Source organism: Echinops telfairi, unplaced genomic scaffold (genome assembly GCF_000313985.2).
Source record: "Echinops telfairi isolate 266 unplaced genomic scaffold, ASM31398v2 ScPeMD7_7468;HRSCAF=8506_0, whole genome shotgun sequence".
Lineage (NCBI taxonomy): Eukaryota > Metazoa > Chordata > Mammalia > Afrosoricida > Tenrecidae > Echinops > Echinops telfairi.
Window position 1 is genome coordinate 49,112,518 of NW_022111369.1, and position 17,306 is coordinate 49,129,823.

The following is a 17,306-nucleotide window of genomic DNA, read 5'->3' on the forward strand; positions in this document are numbered from 1 at the left end:
TTGATTTACAAATAAGGAATCCTACTTCGCGGAATTTCATTTATCACGGTAGGGTCTAGAACCGATTAACCGCGATAAACGAGGGTTCACTTGTATTAGCTGAAATTTCAAACTCACACCCTCTTTTAAGTTAATCAAGCTATGTACTGTACATCTATCATTCCATAGTGTGTAACTAGTCAAAGAGGGACGAATGGGCACAAATATAAAGCTGATTCATTAATATTTCTAAGAAAGAATTATATTTAGAATGATTATTTCCAGTGCACTTAGTTCTCAACTAATCAGACATCCAGTAAATATTTGTTGAGCACCTATTATGTGTCAGGCATTTCAAGACACTAAGAATAGAATACTGAACAGACAGGCTACCTGTAAGTCTCTGCCTACAGGGTAGAGAGAGAGACAAACAGGAAAATGAGAACCACATACATGATAGATTAATTAATTAATACCAAGTGTGACAAGTTCCATACAAGAGAAGTTACAGAATAGACAATATTTGTGATTATTATTTTTCCTGGTCAACTTCCCACTGGCACAGTATGTACTCCTACTACCCATCCTCTGCAGCAGTACAGTCTCATGGGTACTGATGATATCATCACAATGACACATGTGATCTTGCCCTTAAAACATGTATGCCTATGTCTTCAAGATTATCTTAAAGTCGCTTTAATGAAAATGCTATGCGCAACTCATTCGATGTTGAATTGTGTATACAATGAACTGTGGTCTTTCTCAACCTGAGTCCATGTAAAATAAAGTATGAATTGCATTTTATTGAAAGATAAAATGGAAAACTACCTCCTGAGATCCCTCTTATGATAGGTTTTCATACAGAATTCCAAGAAAAGAATCAAATGGGTGGGGTCTTTTATATACACTGCTGGTGGAAATGTAAAATGGTAGAACCACTCTTGAAAAAACGGTATGGTGCTGCCTTGAAAGCCAGAAAGACAAAGGTAAGTATACATGCATGGCAGAGATGTTCCCCTAAAATTCATGGACAGTTGACTTGTATGGAATAAAAAAACTAAGTGGTGGACACTATGCAAACAAAAGGAGCTAAGGCAACACTTTCCACAGCGTTCATTCACTACGGCAGAACTACGCCTGCCGGACTGACACCCCATAGCAAAAAAGAATGTGAAAATAACAAATATATGGTATTATTAAATTGTCAATTATTGGACATTCTCAAAACTAGCAATGTGAACCACAGTTAAACGACTTCCAAATCCACACCCTTGAGGTAGTAGTCATCGGCTTCTTCTTACCTAGGTTATTTCAGAACTAAATCCAGGAGGTAGTTCTGTCCTTTAAACTCTTACAGGTGTGTTTAAAGGAATGCCTGGCTGGCTTAGTGAGTTAATACTGAGGAAATTAGGTTAAAAGCTAACACCTTATCACGTTTTCTCTCTTTTGACCCCTTATTAATTTATTCTAATTTTTTAATATTTTAGATTTTAGATTGAGGTTGTTCTATGCTTTGTTTTGTTATTGTTAAAGATGGTTTTTTTCTCTAATTTGAAATACAGAATAGGTCAATCTATAGCAGTTTTTTAGTGTGACAGCTGGGGAGGTTTTGTGGTCCTGGGGAGATAATGAGTACAAGAATGAGGAAGATATTCTCAAATTGATTGTGGTGAAGACTGGCACAACTCTTTAATACGTTTAAAACACTGAATTGCTTGGTATGCAAATTACATGTCAATAAAACTGTTTAATTAAAAAAAATTACAGGTAGAAAGAGAAATACTGTATGATTCAGAAATCTGAAACCTAGCTACATGCCCTAAAGAAATGCAAGCCTTAACATGAAGAGACATATGGACATGGGTGAAATATGAAAACCGCTTACGGCCCATCAATAAATAACTGGACCAAAAAGATCTGTGGCACAAAGATGAAATAGAATACCACGCCACAATAAGGAATAAAGATCAATTTGTGAAACATCGCACATGGGTGAATTTGGAAGACATTGTGCTCAATGAAACAAATCAATGACAAAGGGGCAAATATTTCATGAGACCACTATATTTTTTAAAGTGAGCAAACAATACAAAAGGTTTATACGCATTTTTAGAACAATATTCTTTGATGGTTACAAGAGATGAGAGGGGAAGGGAAGCGAAATTATAACCCGGACAGATCACATATGTTAGTAACATGGAGGAAGTCAGCCCAAACTGACCAAGGTAAAGGAAGACACTGAGAGGCATGTAAAAAGGAAAGGCAGCTACCATACGGGGGTGCTGTGGATTACACAGTGGCCTGCTAACCACAAGATCAGTGGTTCAAACTCACCAGCTGCTCCTCAGGAGAAAGATGAAGCTGTCAGCTCCCATGAAGAGTTGAAGCCTGAAACCTTATGTAGGGGCCCTATGAGTCAGAATTCATGCAATGGCAGTGGAGTTTTTTGGCTTTAGTTTTCGGTACAGTGATTATGATAACATAGACAATCTTGCAGGAATAGTATCAACAAACAATTTTCAATGATTCCATAAAGTAGGCAGATATGCTAAAGAGGGTTGGAGGTGTAAGTGCATACACACCTGTAGCTGTGGATTTGGCTGTGACTGTACAGACACATTGTAGGTGCTGCGTGTCTCCTGAGACTAAGGGGGCGCATGAAGGGCACAGGATGGACAGTGCTTTTCTCCCTGCCATGGAGGGAGTCCACTGGACTCAGAGCAACCCATCGGACAGGGGGGAACTGCCCCGTGGGTTTCCAGGACGAAGAATCTTAACACAGGGTCAGAAAGCCTCCTCTTTGTCCTGCAGAAAGATGACTTGGCGGTGTAGCATCTCAGCAAGCGACCATTACACCACCAAGGTTCCTTTCACGTTTGGGGATCTAGAAAGACACCACTTGGGGTCCTGGAGCTTGCTTAAACATAAGAAAACAGCTCACAGGAGACGTTCCCAGACCCCAAAGGAGAGGCCCAGAACCTCCGCAGGTCTGCGTTCATGGACTCAGTGCAGTTCCCACAAAGAGCGGTCTACGTCCTCCTTCAATGAGCAGCATTTGAGTCTTAAAATCATCTAAGACACAACTGTCGGTCTTTTCTCCTCGGGATCAAATGAATAAAAGCAAAGACTGAAAGGAGCAATGAGTCGAAATGACGAAAAGACCACAACCCGTAGTGCCCAGCTACCGCTACAGACCCCTTGGACTGGGGTCACCAGGCATAGCCTCAGGCAGAGAGGGAGAATAATGTTGAACAAGAAATCAAATTCACCAAAAAACAAATAAACTTGCTGATTTGGGGGGTGGGGGGCAGCTGCGCACCTGTAAGACACCATTCTGACCCGGAATGAAGCCATTCCTGGAGGGGACCAGCCTTTCACCCAAATAACAGACATGGCCATAAAATAAATTATAATACACAATAGAGCAATCAATTCACCAAGTTTACGAAAGCAAAAGGGCAACATTCACCCAAAAGGAAAGACGAGACTGCAGGAAGGGACAGGGAGTTTTGGCAAAAGGAAACCGAGAATCCAGGACAGCAATTTGAGAAATGCTGGCACACTGTGGAGACTGTGCCGGGTGCCACGGGAGACTTTTAGAATAAACTATCCACTGAGGATCTCACTTGCTCTGTAAGCTGTCCACTGAACCACCATTAATGTAAACAAACAACTAAATGGCTCTTTTAGTCACAACTGATTACAGAAACAGAATTTTAGAGTTACTTTTTTAAAGTCTGTTGTTGGAGAAGATAGTTTAATATGACTCTCATTTGATAGGAGGGAAAACTCAAGCTCAAAAAGAATGACTCATCTCCACGTAAAAGTTCAGTTAGCAGCAAAGTCTGCAGCAACGATACCTGGTATTTCTCTATCAGAAGGAAGGGAGGGGATATATTGGTTGTGCTTTGCTTTGGAAGTCTTGCTTTGGAAGTCATCTTTAGGGGCTGGATTTATTACTAAAAAAGTGTACTTTCTGGATGATGTTTATATAGGATATTGGTGCTAAGAGAGGCAAATGAGAGATGCTAACTGTCCTGTAGAAAGATGTTCCAAGGAGCCAAGACTGTTCAAAGAGCAGCATTACAGATAACCGGGAAAGTGCTATGGAAAGCTTCCACAATTAGGAGGCAATATTCATTCACTATCACACAGAAGAGTTAAAACAAGCACACCAATGCGAGAAGGAGTCTGGCTATTAAGAAGAGAATTTAAATGAAAGATTAAAACAGTAGCTCTCTTGTTTCAATATTAATGTGAGGGGCAGGAGTGAAATGAAATACCTGCTCCCGGAGTTTAAGCTGTGGAAGTTACTAGAAGAGTCAGGGGTTCTACTAGACTTTTGAAAAGCAGTTGTTTCCACAAGACTCTGGCATTTAGAAACTCTAAGAACTAAAATCATCTATCATTATCAAGTGAATTAATTTATGACAGTTCTTCACTATTAATAATCCCAAATAGCTGAAGACACTCGTCCAAAAACCTATAAAATATATGTCTGAGTAACTAAACAGAAATTACAAAAACTCCAATTAGCTTGATAAAGACTTGATTATAAATGGTCTAATGCAGTGGTTCTCAGTCTGTGGGTCGTGACCCCTTTGGGGGTCGAAAGACCCTTTCACAGGGGTCACCAAATTCATAACACAATTATAGTTATGAAGTAGCAACAAAAATAACTATGGTTGGGAGGACACCACAGCATGAGGAACTGTATAAAAGGGTCATGGAATTGGGAAGGTCAAGAATCACTGGTCTAATGCATTAACCCTTAAGGTACTCCTCTGACAACTTTCCAATAAAGCACAATGATCTAGAAATGAACATCTTATGTTCATTATCATTTTCCAGTACTTAAAACATAGAATATGAATTTTTAAAATACTGCCATAGAGAGTGTATTCAAAACTACTAAGTATTGGTTTGATTTGAATTACATCTTAGATTAATGTGTATATCTTAATCCTTTTTTGTTAAAAGTGAAGAATCTTGGTGTAATGATGAGAATGAGAGGCCAATAGCTTCATTATAGCCGAGATTTGCATTACATAATTAAGTATTATGTAATTACTGTGTGTCACAGAACAGTATTTTGCCTGGAATATTTACCTGAATAGTTATACATACATGGAATTATTAAGACCTTAGATATTTGTGCAATGCTTAACAATTAATAAAGCATTTCCAAATATATGTATGCAGTAGGGGAAGGGTTTCAAAACATTCTTGAAAAATTCTTTTAGAGCCTCTTTGTATACATACATATACAAATACATTATGTAATGATATACATCGTGTAATCTGACATTTTTGTGTACTGCATATTTCATATGCGTGATTACCCATTCTTCATTCATATAGAACGATTATGCATTCTTCATTGATGATGAAACCATGCTCTAGGAAACTGGGTGGCACGAAACGAATTCAGAAATGAACTCGGATCTCTAAACTTGACATTTAGGTCCCTCTTCTACATGATTTAGCTGTAAGTCCCCATGACTGGTCTTTACTCCGTATAATCGTGACTTCCTGAGTAACACAAACATTGTCTCTGCAGCGACCCTCCTAACCCGGAAAAGTGGAACGTCAGACCAGATTTCAACGATACCTGGGCACTTGGAGATGGCGGAAATACATCTCCTGGCTATCGCCTTTGGGGGCTTACATTTAGTATCTCCTTAAAATAATCTTTCTTTCAAAAGTTTTACTTTCAAAACAAATATTCTGCCATATACTTTTAAGTGGTGTGTGAATAGAGAGTCGTTTTGCATTTCTTATAAAGGGCAAATTATTAGCATGGATCAATGAAAGGATGTGCCAGCAGTGAAGTGCGGAGAGCCCTGCATCCATATCAATGTAACCGAAATAGAGCTCTTTTTGTCCAGATGCCAGCCAACACCACGCTGTTCACAGTGGTCAAGCTAGAGATGCGCTAGCACCGCTTTCTTGCCCGGCACTTGTTTCCCCTGGTCGGGACCACACACACAGTCCGTCCAGTCTCACCTCGCGGTCTCCTTCCACTCCATCTCCTGCCCATCCACCGCCAGCAGTTCATCCAATTCAGTGAAGAGCTGAGGGGGTGCCGGGCTGTCATCCTCCTCTCCCAAGATGAATCGAATGCGCTCGGCTGCGGGAGAGACTGCAGAAGTGAAAATACTGCGGTTAAACACCGGCTGGACAACTCTGAGCAAAGTATAGCTTCTGGCTTTTCCTCCCTCTGCAGGGCTGTTGGGCTTCCCGTCCACATTTTCAGTGGACATCCTTCTTCCTGAGTCTCCCCTCTCCAACAACTTGAACTTGAAAAGAAATCAAATCCCTTCTCTATTCCCTTGGTCCTCTCTAGTGCTAACCCAAAGGACAGGGCTCCAGGCCTGTGTAGTGTGTGACAAAGAACCTTTAGTCCTCAGAGAGGCTGAGGTCCAATCACAGAACTTTCCCTCCTTCCTCACTCAGGACCCATCCAAAATTATCTGAACAAAAGCAATGTGAACCAATCACTTTTTCTTAGAAGAGTGGGAGTGCACGAGAGCACCCCAATCATGAGTTTCCCCCAAGCCTCCGCCTCCCACCCACACTCACTCCGGCCAATGGCTAATGCCTAGGGCCTCACAGGCCCCTAACTGGTTAACGACAGAGTTGATGAAGGAATATTTAACAAGATCAGGCCTCTTCTTTATATAATGGCAGTATCCAAAAATGTTTAGTCACACTTCAATGCTCTTGAAAAACAAGCTCAAGTAAAATATTGTACACCTAAGTTTAAAAAAAAAGTTTTCCAACACACTCAAGCACATAATTGAATGCCCTACTAGCGCCTTTTGACCCCAATGCCTGAAAATCATGTAATGAAAAATTAACTAGAATTTCCCCCCAGGACATGGATTATAGTCTCTTTAAAACAGTAACATAAAAAGCATTTGGACACTGATGGTCAACATTTAAAAACTAAGACCCAAAGATAACTCTTCTTAATCCTTGAGTAAAACCAAGAATGGCATATACATGTGCATGGAGTCCATGTTCACATATACATATACATACACACAAGTCTACTTGTACATATATGCATATAAACTTGTAAGTACCTAGGTACCCTCCCCAAAAATAAACCTTAATAAAAACAAGAAAACATCTACCTTATAAAAACAGGCCAGAGCACTATTCCATTAGTCAAAATTTTACTGAACATAAACACAAAAAATATTCTGCCTAGCTAGCCATAAAAATTCATTATTAAAAAAAGATACTCGTCCTGTCTATTAAGAGTGACAACATTTACAAATAATGATAATAGCCAATGTTTGTAAAGGTGAGGGAAACATGCATGAGCACCTCTCAATTTATAATTTGGTAGCTGCCCAAATGGGAAACCCATTCTGTGGAGTACTGTGGATAGAGATGGAGATAGTTTTATAGTGTATGTATCCTTTAAGCTAGCAATTCTACTATAAGAAACAGTAATTTTAAATAACTAATAACTACTATCCCAAAGACTTAGTTTTGATAAACATCATTTATCAAATTACATACTGAGAACAAATTTTTGAAAGCCTAATTGTCTGAAAATGAAAATTTGGTTAAATACACCGAAATCATAAAATGCAATGCAATCATCAAAAAGGAAATCCATATGCTTTGTGGCACTTATCCCATATACTACTAACTGAAATAAAAAGTTGTGAAATCATATGCACAATTGCGTTAGTTAGTTAGTTTATTGTGCCAACCTGGCTGATAAACACATGTGGGGTTAATTGAAAAGTGGAGAGATAAATGGCTCAGTGAGCCTCACCTTTCTAGTTCTCAGGTCTCTTGCTTTGTGATGGTTGGATCAGGGTACAGCTGCCTTAGCCAGTTCCCTGCTTTAGCTGGCAAGGCTCACTTCCTGCAAGACATCTCTGAGGAGAAGCCCCATGGACCTACCCCGATGCAGCCCTGGGTGCTGGAGCAGCTGTGTGGAGACCCCTGCCAGCACTGAGATGTTTACACATTCACTGACTCAGCTTTCCTCCTGCAGTCGGCATCATTGCACATGAGTTTCTGTGGGTTTGTTTCTCTAAAGTACCCAGACTCACGCAACAATATAAACCCCACTTTGGAAAACAAAACTATATATAAATATTCACAAAATAAAGTCTGGAATTGAGACAGTCTTCCCTTACTTTGCCCAGTTCCGGACGTGTAAATTTCAGGTAACCTTAGTTCAGTTCTGTCCAGTCTGCCAACAGCCCAGTTATAATGTCAATTCTTAGGCACCCCTGGGGCCACAGTGGTTATGAATCAGGCTGCTAACCAGAAGGTCACAGTTCGAAACCTCCAGCCTCTCTGAGGGAAAAAAACTCTTTCTATTCCAAGAAAGAGTTACAGTCACAGGAAACTCATAGGAGCAGTTCTACCCTGTCCAATAGGGTCACCATGAGTCAAAATGGACTGGACTGGGAAGGGGTTCCGTTTTTTATGGTTTTATGTTCATTGTTAGTGATGCATCAAGTACAAATTTCACTGCTAGCTTTTCCATCTAAAAATCACCTCATAAATAACATCTGTGTATTATGACCATTTTAAAAGCTTAAAAAAATACTGATTCCCCTTCGAGGGCGATGGTCCTGACAAAAGTCAGCGTTTTTTCACTCACTCCCTGACATCGAGTTGATGCCGACTCATAGCGCCCCCTGTGGGTTTCCAAGCCTGTAACTATTTATGGGAGTAGAAAGCCCAGTCTGTGTTTCTCCTGCAGAGGCACTGGTGGTTTTGAACTGCTGACCATGCTCATCACAACCCTACACATAACCACCAGGGCTCCTATTTCATAGGCATATAAAAACTGGAAAAAGGACACTGAACCTCACCGAAGAATAATTGATCCATGGTGAGTGTACTTTTGGTGAAGAATATCGAATATTCATAGACTTCCAGGAAAATAAACAAATTTATATTTATATTGAGAAGTGCCACCAGGATGCTCTTTAGAAGTGAGGATGGTAAGACTTCCTCTGGCTTCCTTTGACTATGTTCCCAGGAGAGGACCAGCACCTTGAGAAGGATGTCTTCTTGGTAAAGCAGAAGACCCTCGGTGAGAGGTACACTATTCTGTTCTGCTGTCTATAAACCCACTGCCTGCAAGTCAATTCCCACTCATGTGGTCCCTACAGTAAAGAGCAGAGCCGCTCCCTGGGGTTTCTGAAGTTATAACCCTTTAAGGGAGCAGACAACTCTGCCTTTTTCTCGTGAAGCAACCGGGAGCTTTGAACTGCTGACTTTGATGTTAGTTAACAGCTCAACTCTCATAATCTACTATGCATAACCCACTACGCAAGCAGGGCTCCGTTATATGTGCAGGTATTGTGAAATGGAGTCAACCGGATGATGGATAACTACAGAAACAATCATGATTAGTGACCAATCACTGCACGTCTTCCAAAGACGGTCAGTAATTAGTCACTGTGTATTCCTTATTCCTCTCACGGGGAGAGCAGAGCATGTAGTTGTGTTGTTTCCTATCTCCCAGTGACAACACTACATGATATTTTGTCCTCCCCCTCCCCAAATGAATAATCCAAAGAGAAAAATAATTGTCCAATGTAGGTGCAGCAAGGAAACAAAATATGATACCACTGAAACTGAAATTTTAAAAAACATGGAGTTACAGAAGACAGAGCTGACCATGAGAGTTGACACTGTCATTGTTTAAAACCCTAACTATGCAGCCAGAAGAACTCAGTGAAAGTGGATTTATCAACATAAATGAGGAATGTGGACGTGAGAAACAGATGTAGATGTCCTAGTATAACTGACAGTGGGGGTGGGGGGTGGGATGGGGAGTGGGGGTGTGTAGAGAAGGACTTCACATTAAAAAACAAAAAATTCTAGGATAAATTTCATGACATTGAAAGGGTAAAGGATAAAATGTTGGAAGCTAATCCAAACTTTTCAAAGAACTTCATGTCATAACCTTGATCATAATATCAGGAGGGACCAGTCCCTGGAGAAGGACATCAGAGTTTGGAAAAGTAGAGGCAGACCCTCAGCCCGGTGGGCTGACCACAGCAGTGGGCTCAAACAGCAGTCATTCTGAGAAGGACGCGGGACCAGCAGTGTTTTGTTCTGTTGTCTCTGGGATCCCGGTGACTCCGTCTGACTACACGTCACAACATGACAATGTATATAAAAGATGCTGGCTCCATATCATAGTTACCCAACTAAAAGAATGAGAAAGCGATTCAAACTAATCTTGATAAACTATTTTAATTCTCAGTGTTTCTGAGGTTTTGAATGATACGGGACTAAAAAGTACTACCTTTATTATTTTGCTCATTTCTTTATACATTTACATAACCAATAGTCAAAGAGGCTTTAGAAATCTGCTGACAGTTTTAAAGATCATGAAACTGTTGTCCGATTGATGGTGAGACTCCTATTGCACAGTCACCTTCTGGTCTCCTTCCCCCGTGCAAAGCAAGGGCTTGCTGGGACGTATCCATACATGTATGAATGGCTGTGCAGTTTATCTAAGAGCTTCTTGTTCCTTTCACTTTATGTGTAAATAGGCTTGCTTTCCAGGTCTACACGTAAAAAAATTAACTCAAACATCTGTTCTTACTGTGTTTACACACTTGTAGGGAGCCCGCACAGTGCAGTGGGTTATGCAGTGAGCTGCAAGCCTCAGGGTCAGCAGCTTGCAAACTCCAGCCACTGGGAGAGAGAGAGGAGGCTTGCTACTCCCGTAAGGAGTCACGGTCCTGGGAAGGGCAGTTTAACCCTGTCCTCCAGGGTCACGAGGGATCGGAATCAACCCCACTGCAATGAGTTTGGTTTTTTTGGTTAGAAGGGGAAGCAAACTCATTTACCAATTAACTCAATTTGTTAAATGAAAAAATAAATTAGACATATACTGAAAAACAAAAATTAGCTGTCAACTTTAAGACTTTTATAAAATCAAAAAGTGAGGCGATGAAAGCAGAAATTAGAATACAAACAGAAGACAATGAACTTGTTTATTCCTGTAGGGGCCCGGTGGCACAGTGGCTGTGAACTCCGCTGTCTGAGCCCACCAGCTGCGTCTGTGGAAATTATACTCTTGGAAATGTTGTGGGACTTCTCTGTATTAGGAAGACAATTGTTTGAGACTTCCAAATATCTCTGGAAGGAAAAAAATAACAAAGTTCTAGGTCTTTTGTGTGAAAACGTTTCCAATATCCTTCCAATCATGTTATGGGAAATGTTATTTAAGGAGATTGGGAAGGCAGGAAAATTAAGAAATGGTGGATAGAATCTCTAATCTGGATAACATCTGTGAGGATCAGTGTTCACACGAGTACACTCGAAACGTAGTCCCTTTAATCATCCTGTTGCAGCGTGCCACTGACTTGATTCTGATTGACAGCGACCGTGCAGTGCAGAGTAGAACTGTTCCACAGTACTACCAACGCTGTCATCTTTAAAAAAGCAGATGGCCCTGTCTTCTGCCCACGGAGACACCAGTGGGTGAAACTACTGGTTTTTTTAACAGCCTACTGCTTATCCATTGAACTACAGAAATGGTTCTGAAACTGACAAACAGTTGACAGTTACACTTTCCATCAAAATTAAACATCAAGATCCCTGAGATAAACTAGTTTTTGGAGGGAAAAAGTTGACCGTACACTTCTTTGCCTATCTCTAAAGATGTGGTGTGGGTTTGTCCCCACCACTAACTGACTTGATGGTGGTGTGGGTTGGGTTGGGTTGGGTTGGGTTACTAACAGAGCAGAATAAATGTTTCTCCTGCTTAAAGAACAGTCTCCCACAGATACAGACACAGAACACATTCCCAGTGGGCTCAAACTCGTTCAGCATTACCCTGAAGTGTGGCATTCTCCGTTTAGGAAAGCCCAATTTACTGTGTATTAGAGAGCAGCTTAACAATAACTTCCAGAGAAAACGGAACAGAAAAAGAAGGTAACGTTACCTCCAAGTCTTACTCTCCGGAACCTTATCTAGACACCTGCCAGAACAAGACTTACTGGTTGGACAGAGGCTGGTGGAATTCCTGAGACTATGCCCCTGCCCAGCCCTTTAGGTCAGGAAATGAGCTCACCTCCACGGTTGAAGCTTCAACCGAACAGCAGAGAGGTTTACATACTGAACAAAAACACAAGGGAGATAAATACTGCTCAGAATAATCAACCATCTGAGATCCAAAAAGAAGCATTTGCCAGGAAACAAAGCTCAGAAAGCAGGAAGGGGTAGGAAAGAAGAAGGGATAGAAATGGGAAACACAGGAATAGGTGGGATGAGTGATGTTACATGGCGAGGTCTACACTCAATGACATGAAACAAAATGTGTCTGTACTATTGGATGGAAAACTGATTTGTTCTGTACACCTTCACACAGTTCGCAATAAAAAGTATCTTGAAAAACATCTTTCATAAGTTAAATGTATTAAATACACGCTCCTGAACAACCAGTATCACAATCATTTTTGTATAAAATCCCCAAAATCAGTCTTAAACTAGCTTGTGGCTCTAGGCACTTTCTTTCTTTTTTTTTTAAATAATCATTTTATTAGGGGCTCATACAACTCATCACAATCTGTACATACGTCATCTGTGTCCAGCACTTTAGTACATATGTTGAATTCATCATTCTTACGACACCCACTTTCCACTTGAGCCCCTGGTCTCAGCTCATTTTTGCCCCTCCCTCCCCCTCCCCCCGACCCCCTGCCCCTTGATAATTTATAAATTATTTATTTTTTGTCATATCTTACCCCATCCCACATCTCCCTCACCCACTTCTCCACTGTCTGTCCCCCAGGGAGGAGGCCACATGTAGACCTTGTCCTCTGTTCCCCCTTTTTCCCTCTCCTTCCCTCAACCCTCCCGCCATCGCCACTCTCTCCACTGGTCCTGGGGGGGTTCATCTGTCCTGGGTTTGTATTTCCAGTTCCTATCTGTACCAGTGCACCTCCTCCAGTCCAGCCGGATATGTAAGGTAGAATTGGGATCATGGTAGTGGGGTGGAGGAAGCATTTAAGAACTAGAGGAAAATTGCATATTTCATCGTTACTACACTGCACTCCGATTTTCTCCTCACCTCCCCGCAGTCTAGGCACTTTCTTTCTTCAGTTGCTCCCCTCAGCTTTCTCAGGAAGTAGAGGGGTTCCGAAATTGTACTGTCAATGCAGACCTGGGGTAGACACAGCCTCTGGGACAATGAACAACCTTGCCCGCTGCTAACACCACTTTGCAAAGGGCAAGCAAAGACTGAGCACCTCACACATGAAGTGGGTCTGGAAGTTATTTTGCCCATAACTTTGATTGGACAGTTGTTGTTCTTAGTTGTTAGGATCTGTTCCCACGGGGACCTCATGCCCAACAGAACATGAAACAGATAGTGAGATCAGCTAAATACTAGAGACAGCTTCACACTAAGGTTAGCATCTCCTTTCTAACCTGATTTCCTAGGTTTGAATCGCGACCCGGTTACTATTAGTGGTGTGACCAGAAACGATTTCATTAAGATCTCTGGGTCTCACCTGTAACAGGTTGATGAGATGAAGAAGAAGAAGATGATGATGATGATACAATGCAAGGTTTAAATTAGTTAAAAATTATCTCCTTAATAGAAAAAACAGTCTAGCTTCTAAGAAAGGAGGCTAATGGGCATGTTCTTGAGAGCCCTGAGGTAATAACTCTTTTTAGAAGAAGTAATACCATCCTAGGCCCAAGGAATTGGGGATTGATGATCCCAAAATGTCCAGGTCTTCCATGAAGCTATTTATCTCCATTTTGAACCCCTCCTCCTTGAGTACATTCCCTCAGTTTCTGATTTCTTCCAATCACTGTAACATCCCACAGACACTCACAAAAGTTTGAATAAATTTATCGTGTGGTGTTGTTGAGTCCAAAATCCAAAGGTCAAGAAGGGGATCAGAGGACTCACTCCGCTTCTGGCTCTTCCCAGTGATGAGATCACACCTTCTCAGAAGGATCATTTTATACACAGCAGGATGGCGTTACGGCGAATCCAGTGCATAATTACTCACAGGCAAATTCTATCAGTACCTTCCCCCACCTTCTTACCAGACCCATGCAGGTAAAGAAAGTGCATTTGGTGGGAGTTACATTGAGTTTCAATAGTGCAATCAAATTAACATATTGGCCTTCCCCTTTTTAATGATACCCAAATATAAAAAAGTTTTTTCTCTATCCCTGAACTATATCTTATTTATGCACATATGACCTGGGGCCTCTAGCAGGATGTTTCCAGTGGGCACTGGCCTCCTCCCAATCTTAATCAGCCAGGCTTTTTCCCAGGCCACTCCAGAAACAGCTGCTCTTCTCTCAGCTGTAGCACGTCATCCTGGACATCCACCACAAGCAACAGTAGCAACCACGGTAACCATGAAGCACAAGATTGCGGTCCAATTCTATCTTCTCCTAAAGTGAGGATTTAATCTCATCCTATTCCAGTTCATTAGCAGATAATTCCCTCCAAAATGATCCTAGAGCCACAGGAGTATGAAGTCCTGAATTATAATATATTGCATAAAGGATTAAGAGTGAAAGGGACATATTAATGGACTATAACTCGAGGGAGTAAACTTAAAAAAGAGGAGGCAAAATGTCCTGCATGTGTTATATCAGTGAATTAAGTAGCTTCAGGGATAAGAACAAAAGGTGCAGGCACATTTTGGGAAACAGGCAATTGAGAACAAGGGGAAAGAATGAAAAACCCTTTCGTCTCACAGTAATACCTGCTGAATCAGAAAATCAACTTGCACTACACATTAACAGATTATGATTCTAAGTAAGAATCAGGATAGCTTCACTAAAAAACGACATTAAAGAGAAATAAGACATAGAGAGAAAAATAGAATGCAAAGAGGGAGATCAATAAACCAACAATCATAATCCAGTCACTTTTGGGCCCAACAAAGCTAAATTAATGCCTCTAATCTGCACTGGATATTTTTATTCTGCCCTCTATCATTAGAAGCTGTTTTGATCTTTTGTAAAGTGGTTATAGAAATCCTGTATTCTGGGGGTAGAGGTGCTTTAAATCAATTTAGTTAATTTGGTCTTTAATGATGAGTGACCAGAATCAAGAAGTGAGGGTGTGTAAGGCTGATGGCAAGACCCAGTGCTTATCAAACCCCCATTGGCTATAAGAAGGATCACACACACACACACACACACACACACAGCATCAAAACAGCGTGGGGAGTATGGAAGGGATATTATGATTCAAAACTATAATGTGCATTACCTAACATTTTTTAATGGTTACACCGTACGCAGCCTTGTGTTGAATGCTTCCTATTTATTACATAATTGATTTTACACAAGCCTTCTATTACTCTTTTATTGTCCATAGACTACCAATAAGGAAACTGTGTATTAAGAGGTTAGGAGACGTCTTCATGATCACAAAACTAATAAGCGACCTCAAGACCACGCTGGCTATTTCCAAGTCCGTTTCCTAGTCACTGAACTCTCCCGGACGATCTTGTTAGAACCCGCCACGACAAAACAAAAAGCGCAGAGCCAAACTGTCCGATGAACAATTCACAGAGTCAATGTACTGGGCTTCAGAAGAAGTAGAAATCACAAGCACATATAAAAGTAAATTAATTGAACATTAGGTTCATTATGCACCAAGAGGCAATTTGCGAATGTACCCTTTTATTTTGGGTCTAGCAAGCATCCCACTGTGGCCACCCGGCAAGCTATATACACACACACAAATGTTTAATGGAAATTATGATCAAAATGAGCATTCACACTGAGCATGGCAAGTCTACATGCAAATTCCCTGGAAGTGAATTAAATGACAATTTTTAGATTTTGTCTTTTCTCCTTAGTAAAGACCATTTTCCTGGTAAAGTGTTGCTCGCAAACAAAAGTATAAAACAAGAATATTTCTTTCTGTAAGTTATTAGTGTGCTGCCACCAACTGATTTACATAGTTGTACTTCAAATATTCATTTATTTTACTCATCCTGAGGCAAACATCGGTATATAGGTACAATAAAGTAAATAAATAAATTCACTGCCATCCAGTCGATGCTGACTCACAGTGGCTCAAGAAGATAAAGCAGAACTGCCCCTGAGGATTTCCTTGTCTCTCTTCCCGGGAGCAGCTAGGGCTTTTGAACTACTGACCTTGCAGCTAGCAGTCCAACTCGTAACCACTGTAAGAGTTAAGTCACCAGGCCCCCCTTGTGTAAATACTACCGTTGTTAACTTCTACAATCTACTTCTTGTATAGATGACCGTGTCCACTAACAATACACTTAACTACATGTATACAATTCTCAAACTTCCCTGCCGTATTCTTAACTAAAATGGGAAATAACTAAATGAATAAACTTCCAGTACCATAGAAATCTTCAGCACGCACACACACAAGTCGTTTAGGGTCTTTCCCCAGGACCCTACACTCGTGTCTTTACAAAAGCAGCCCGCTTTACTTTAGGAAAGCATCCTCATGCTTGTGACTTCCTGGGCTTGACTTCCCGCGACTCCGTCTGGATGCTGAGGAGAGCCTACCTCCAGGGACAGCAACGGCGCGCCAGACACCCTCGGCCTAACCCGGATCGCCAGTCAGTAATCGCCAGTTTTTGCTGAATTGTCACTGCTGTTTTCCGGTGCTCTTGCGTCAGTGTCAACTCCCGTGACGGCAAGAACATCAGAAGGAGCTGCTGGCCTGTCCATCCGTCCGTCTGTCCTGGGCCGACTGCAGGCACTGCTATGTCAGGGCCCATGGCTGCAGCCTCCCTCAGGGGCTTCCCTTTCTCACGGGCTCGCCGACGTTGCGAGCAGGATGACCTTCTCCAAGGACTAGTCTCTCCTGACGTCACTTCAGACTAAGGTTGCTAAGGTGGTAATAGGAGCTTGGAGGCACACATGACTGTCAACAATTTACTCTCAGCCCGTCTGAGAAGAATGAAAATATGGAGGAGCTCCAAGCCCAGGCAGAGACAGGCGCCCAAAACCATCACACAGCCATGCCCATAGTCTGTGCAACCCAAACCAAGCCTGCTGCCAGCCAGTCCGTCCCAGCTGACGGCATCGCTCCCCGGGCAGGAGGGCTGCCGTGGCTGTAGATTTACAAAGGCGGGTCACTCAGCCTTCCATCCGCTACTAAGTGGTTAAGGGTTGAGTGCGAACCATTTGTGTCACTCGGAGACCTTGAAGTCAGCTACTCTCTGACTTTTCAGTCACATGTAAGAATATATTTTCTTTTTTTTAATAATCATTTTATTAGGGGCTCATACAACTCTTATCACAATCCATACATACATCAATTGTGTAAAGCGCATTTGTACATTCATTGCCCT

The 17,306-nt window shown here is 41.5% G+C and overlaps 1 protein-coding gene across 2 annotated transcripts in view; it reads right to left on the reverse strand.

The window, feature by feature from the left end:
- Nucleotides 1-17,306, reverse strand: part of SLC4A4 (solute carrier family 4 member 4) — a 348,568-nt gene that overhangs the window by 229,642 nt on the left and 101,620 nt on the right. For both annotated transcript variants that reach the window (XM_045284208.1, XM_045284209.1), the window contains one exon: nucleotides 5,986-6,121. In XM_045284208.1, the coding sequence (XP_045140143.1) occupies nucleotides 5,986-6,121 (136 nt within the window). The remainder of the gene's footprint in view (nucleotides 1-5,985; nucleotides 6,122-17,306) is intronic.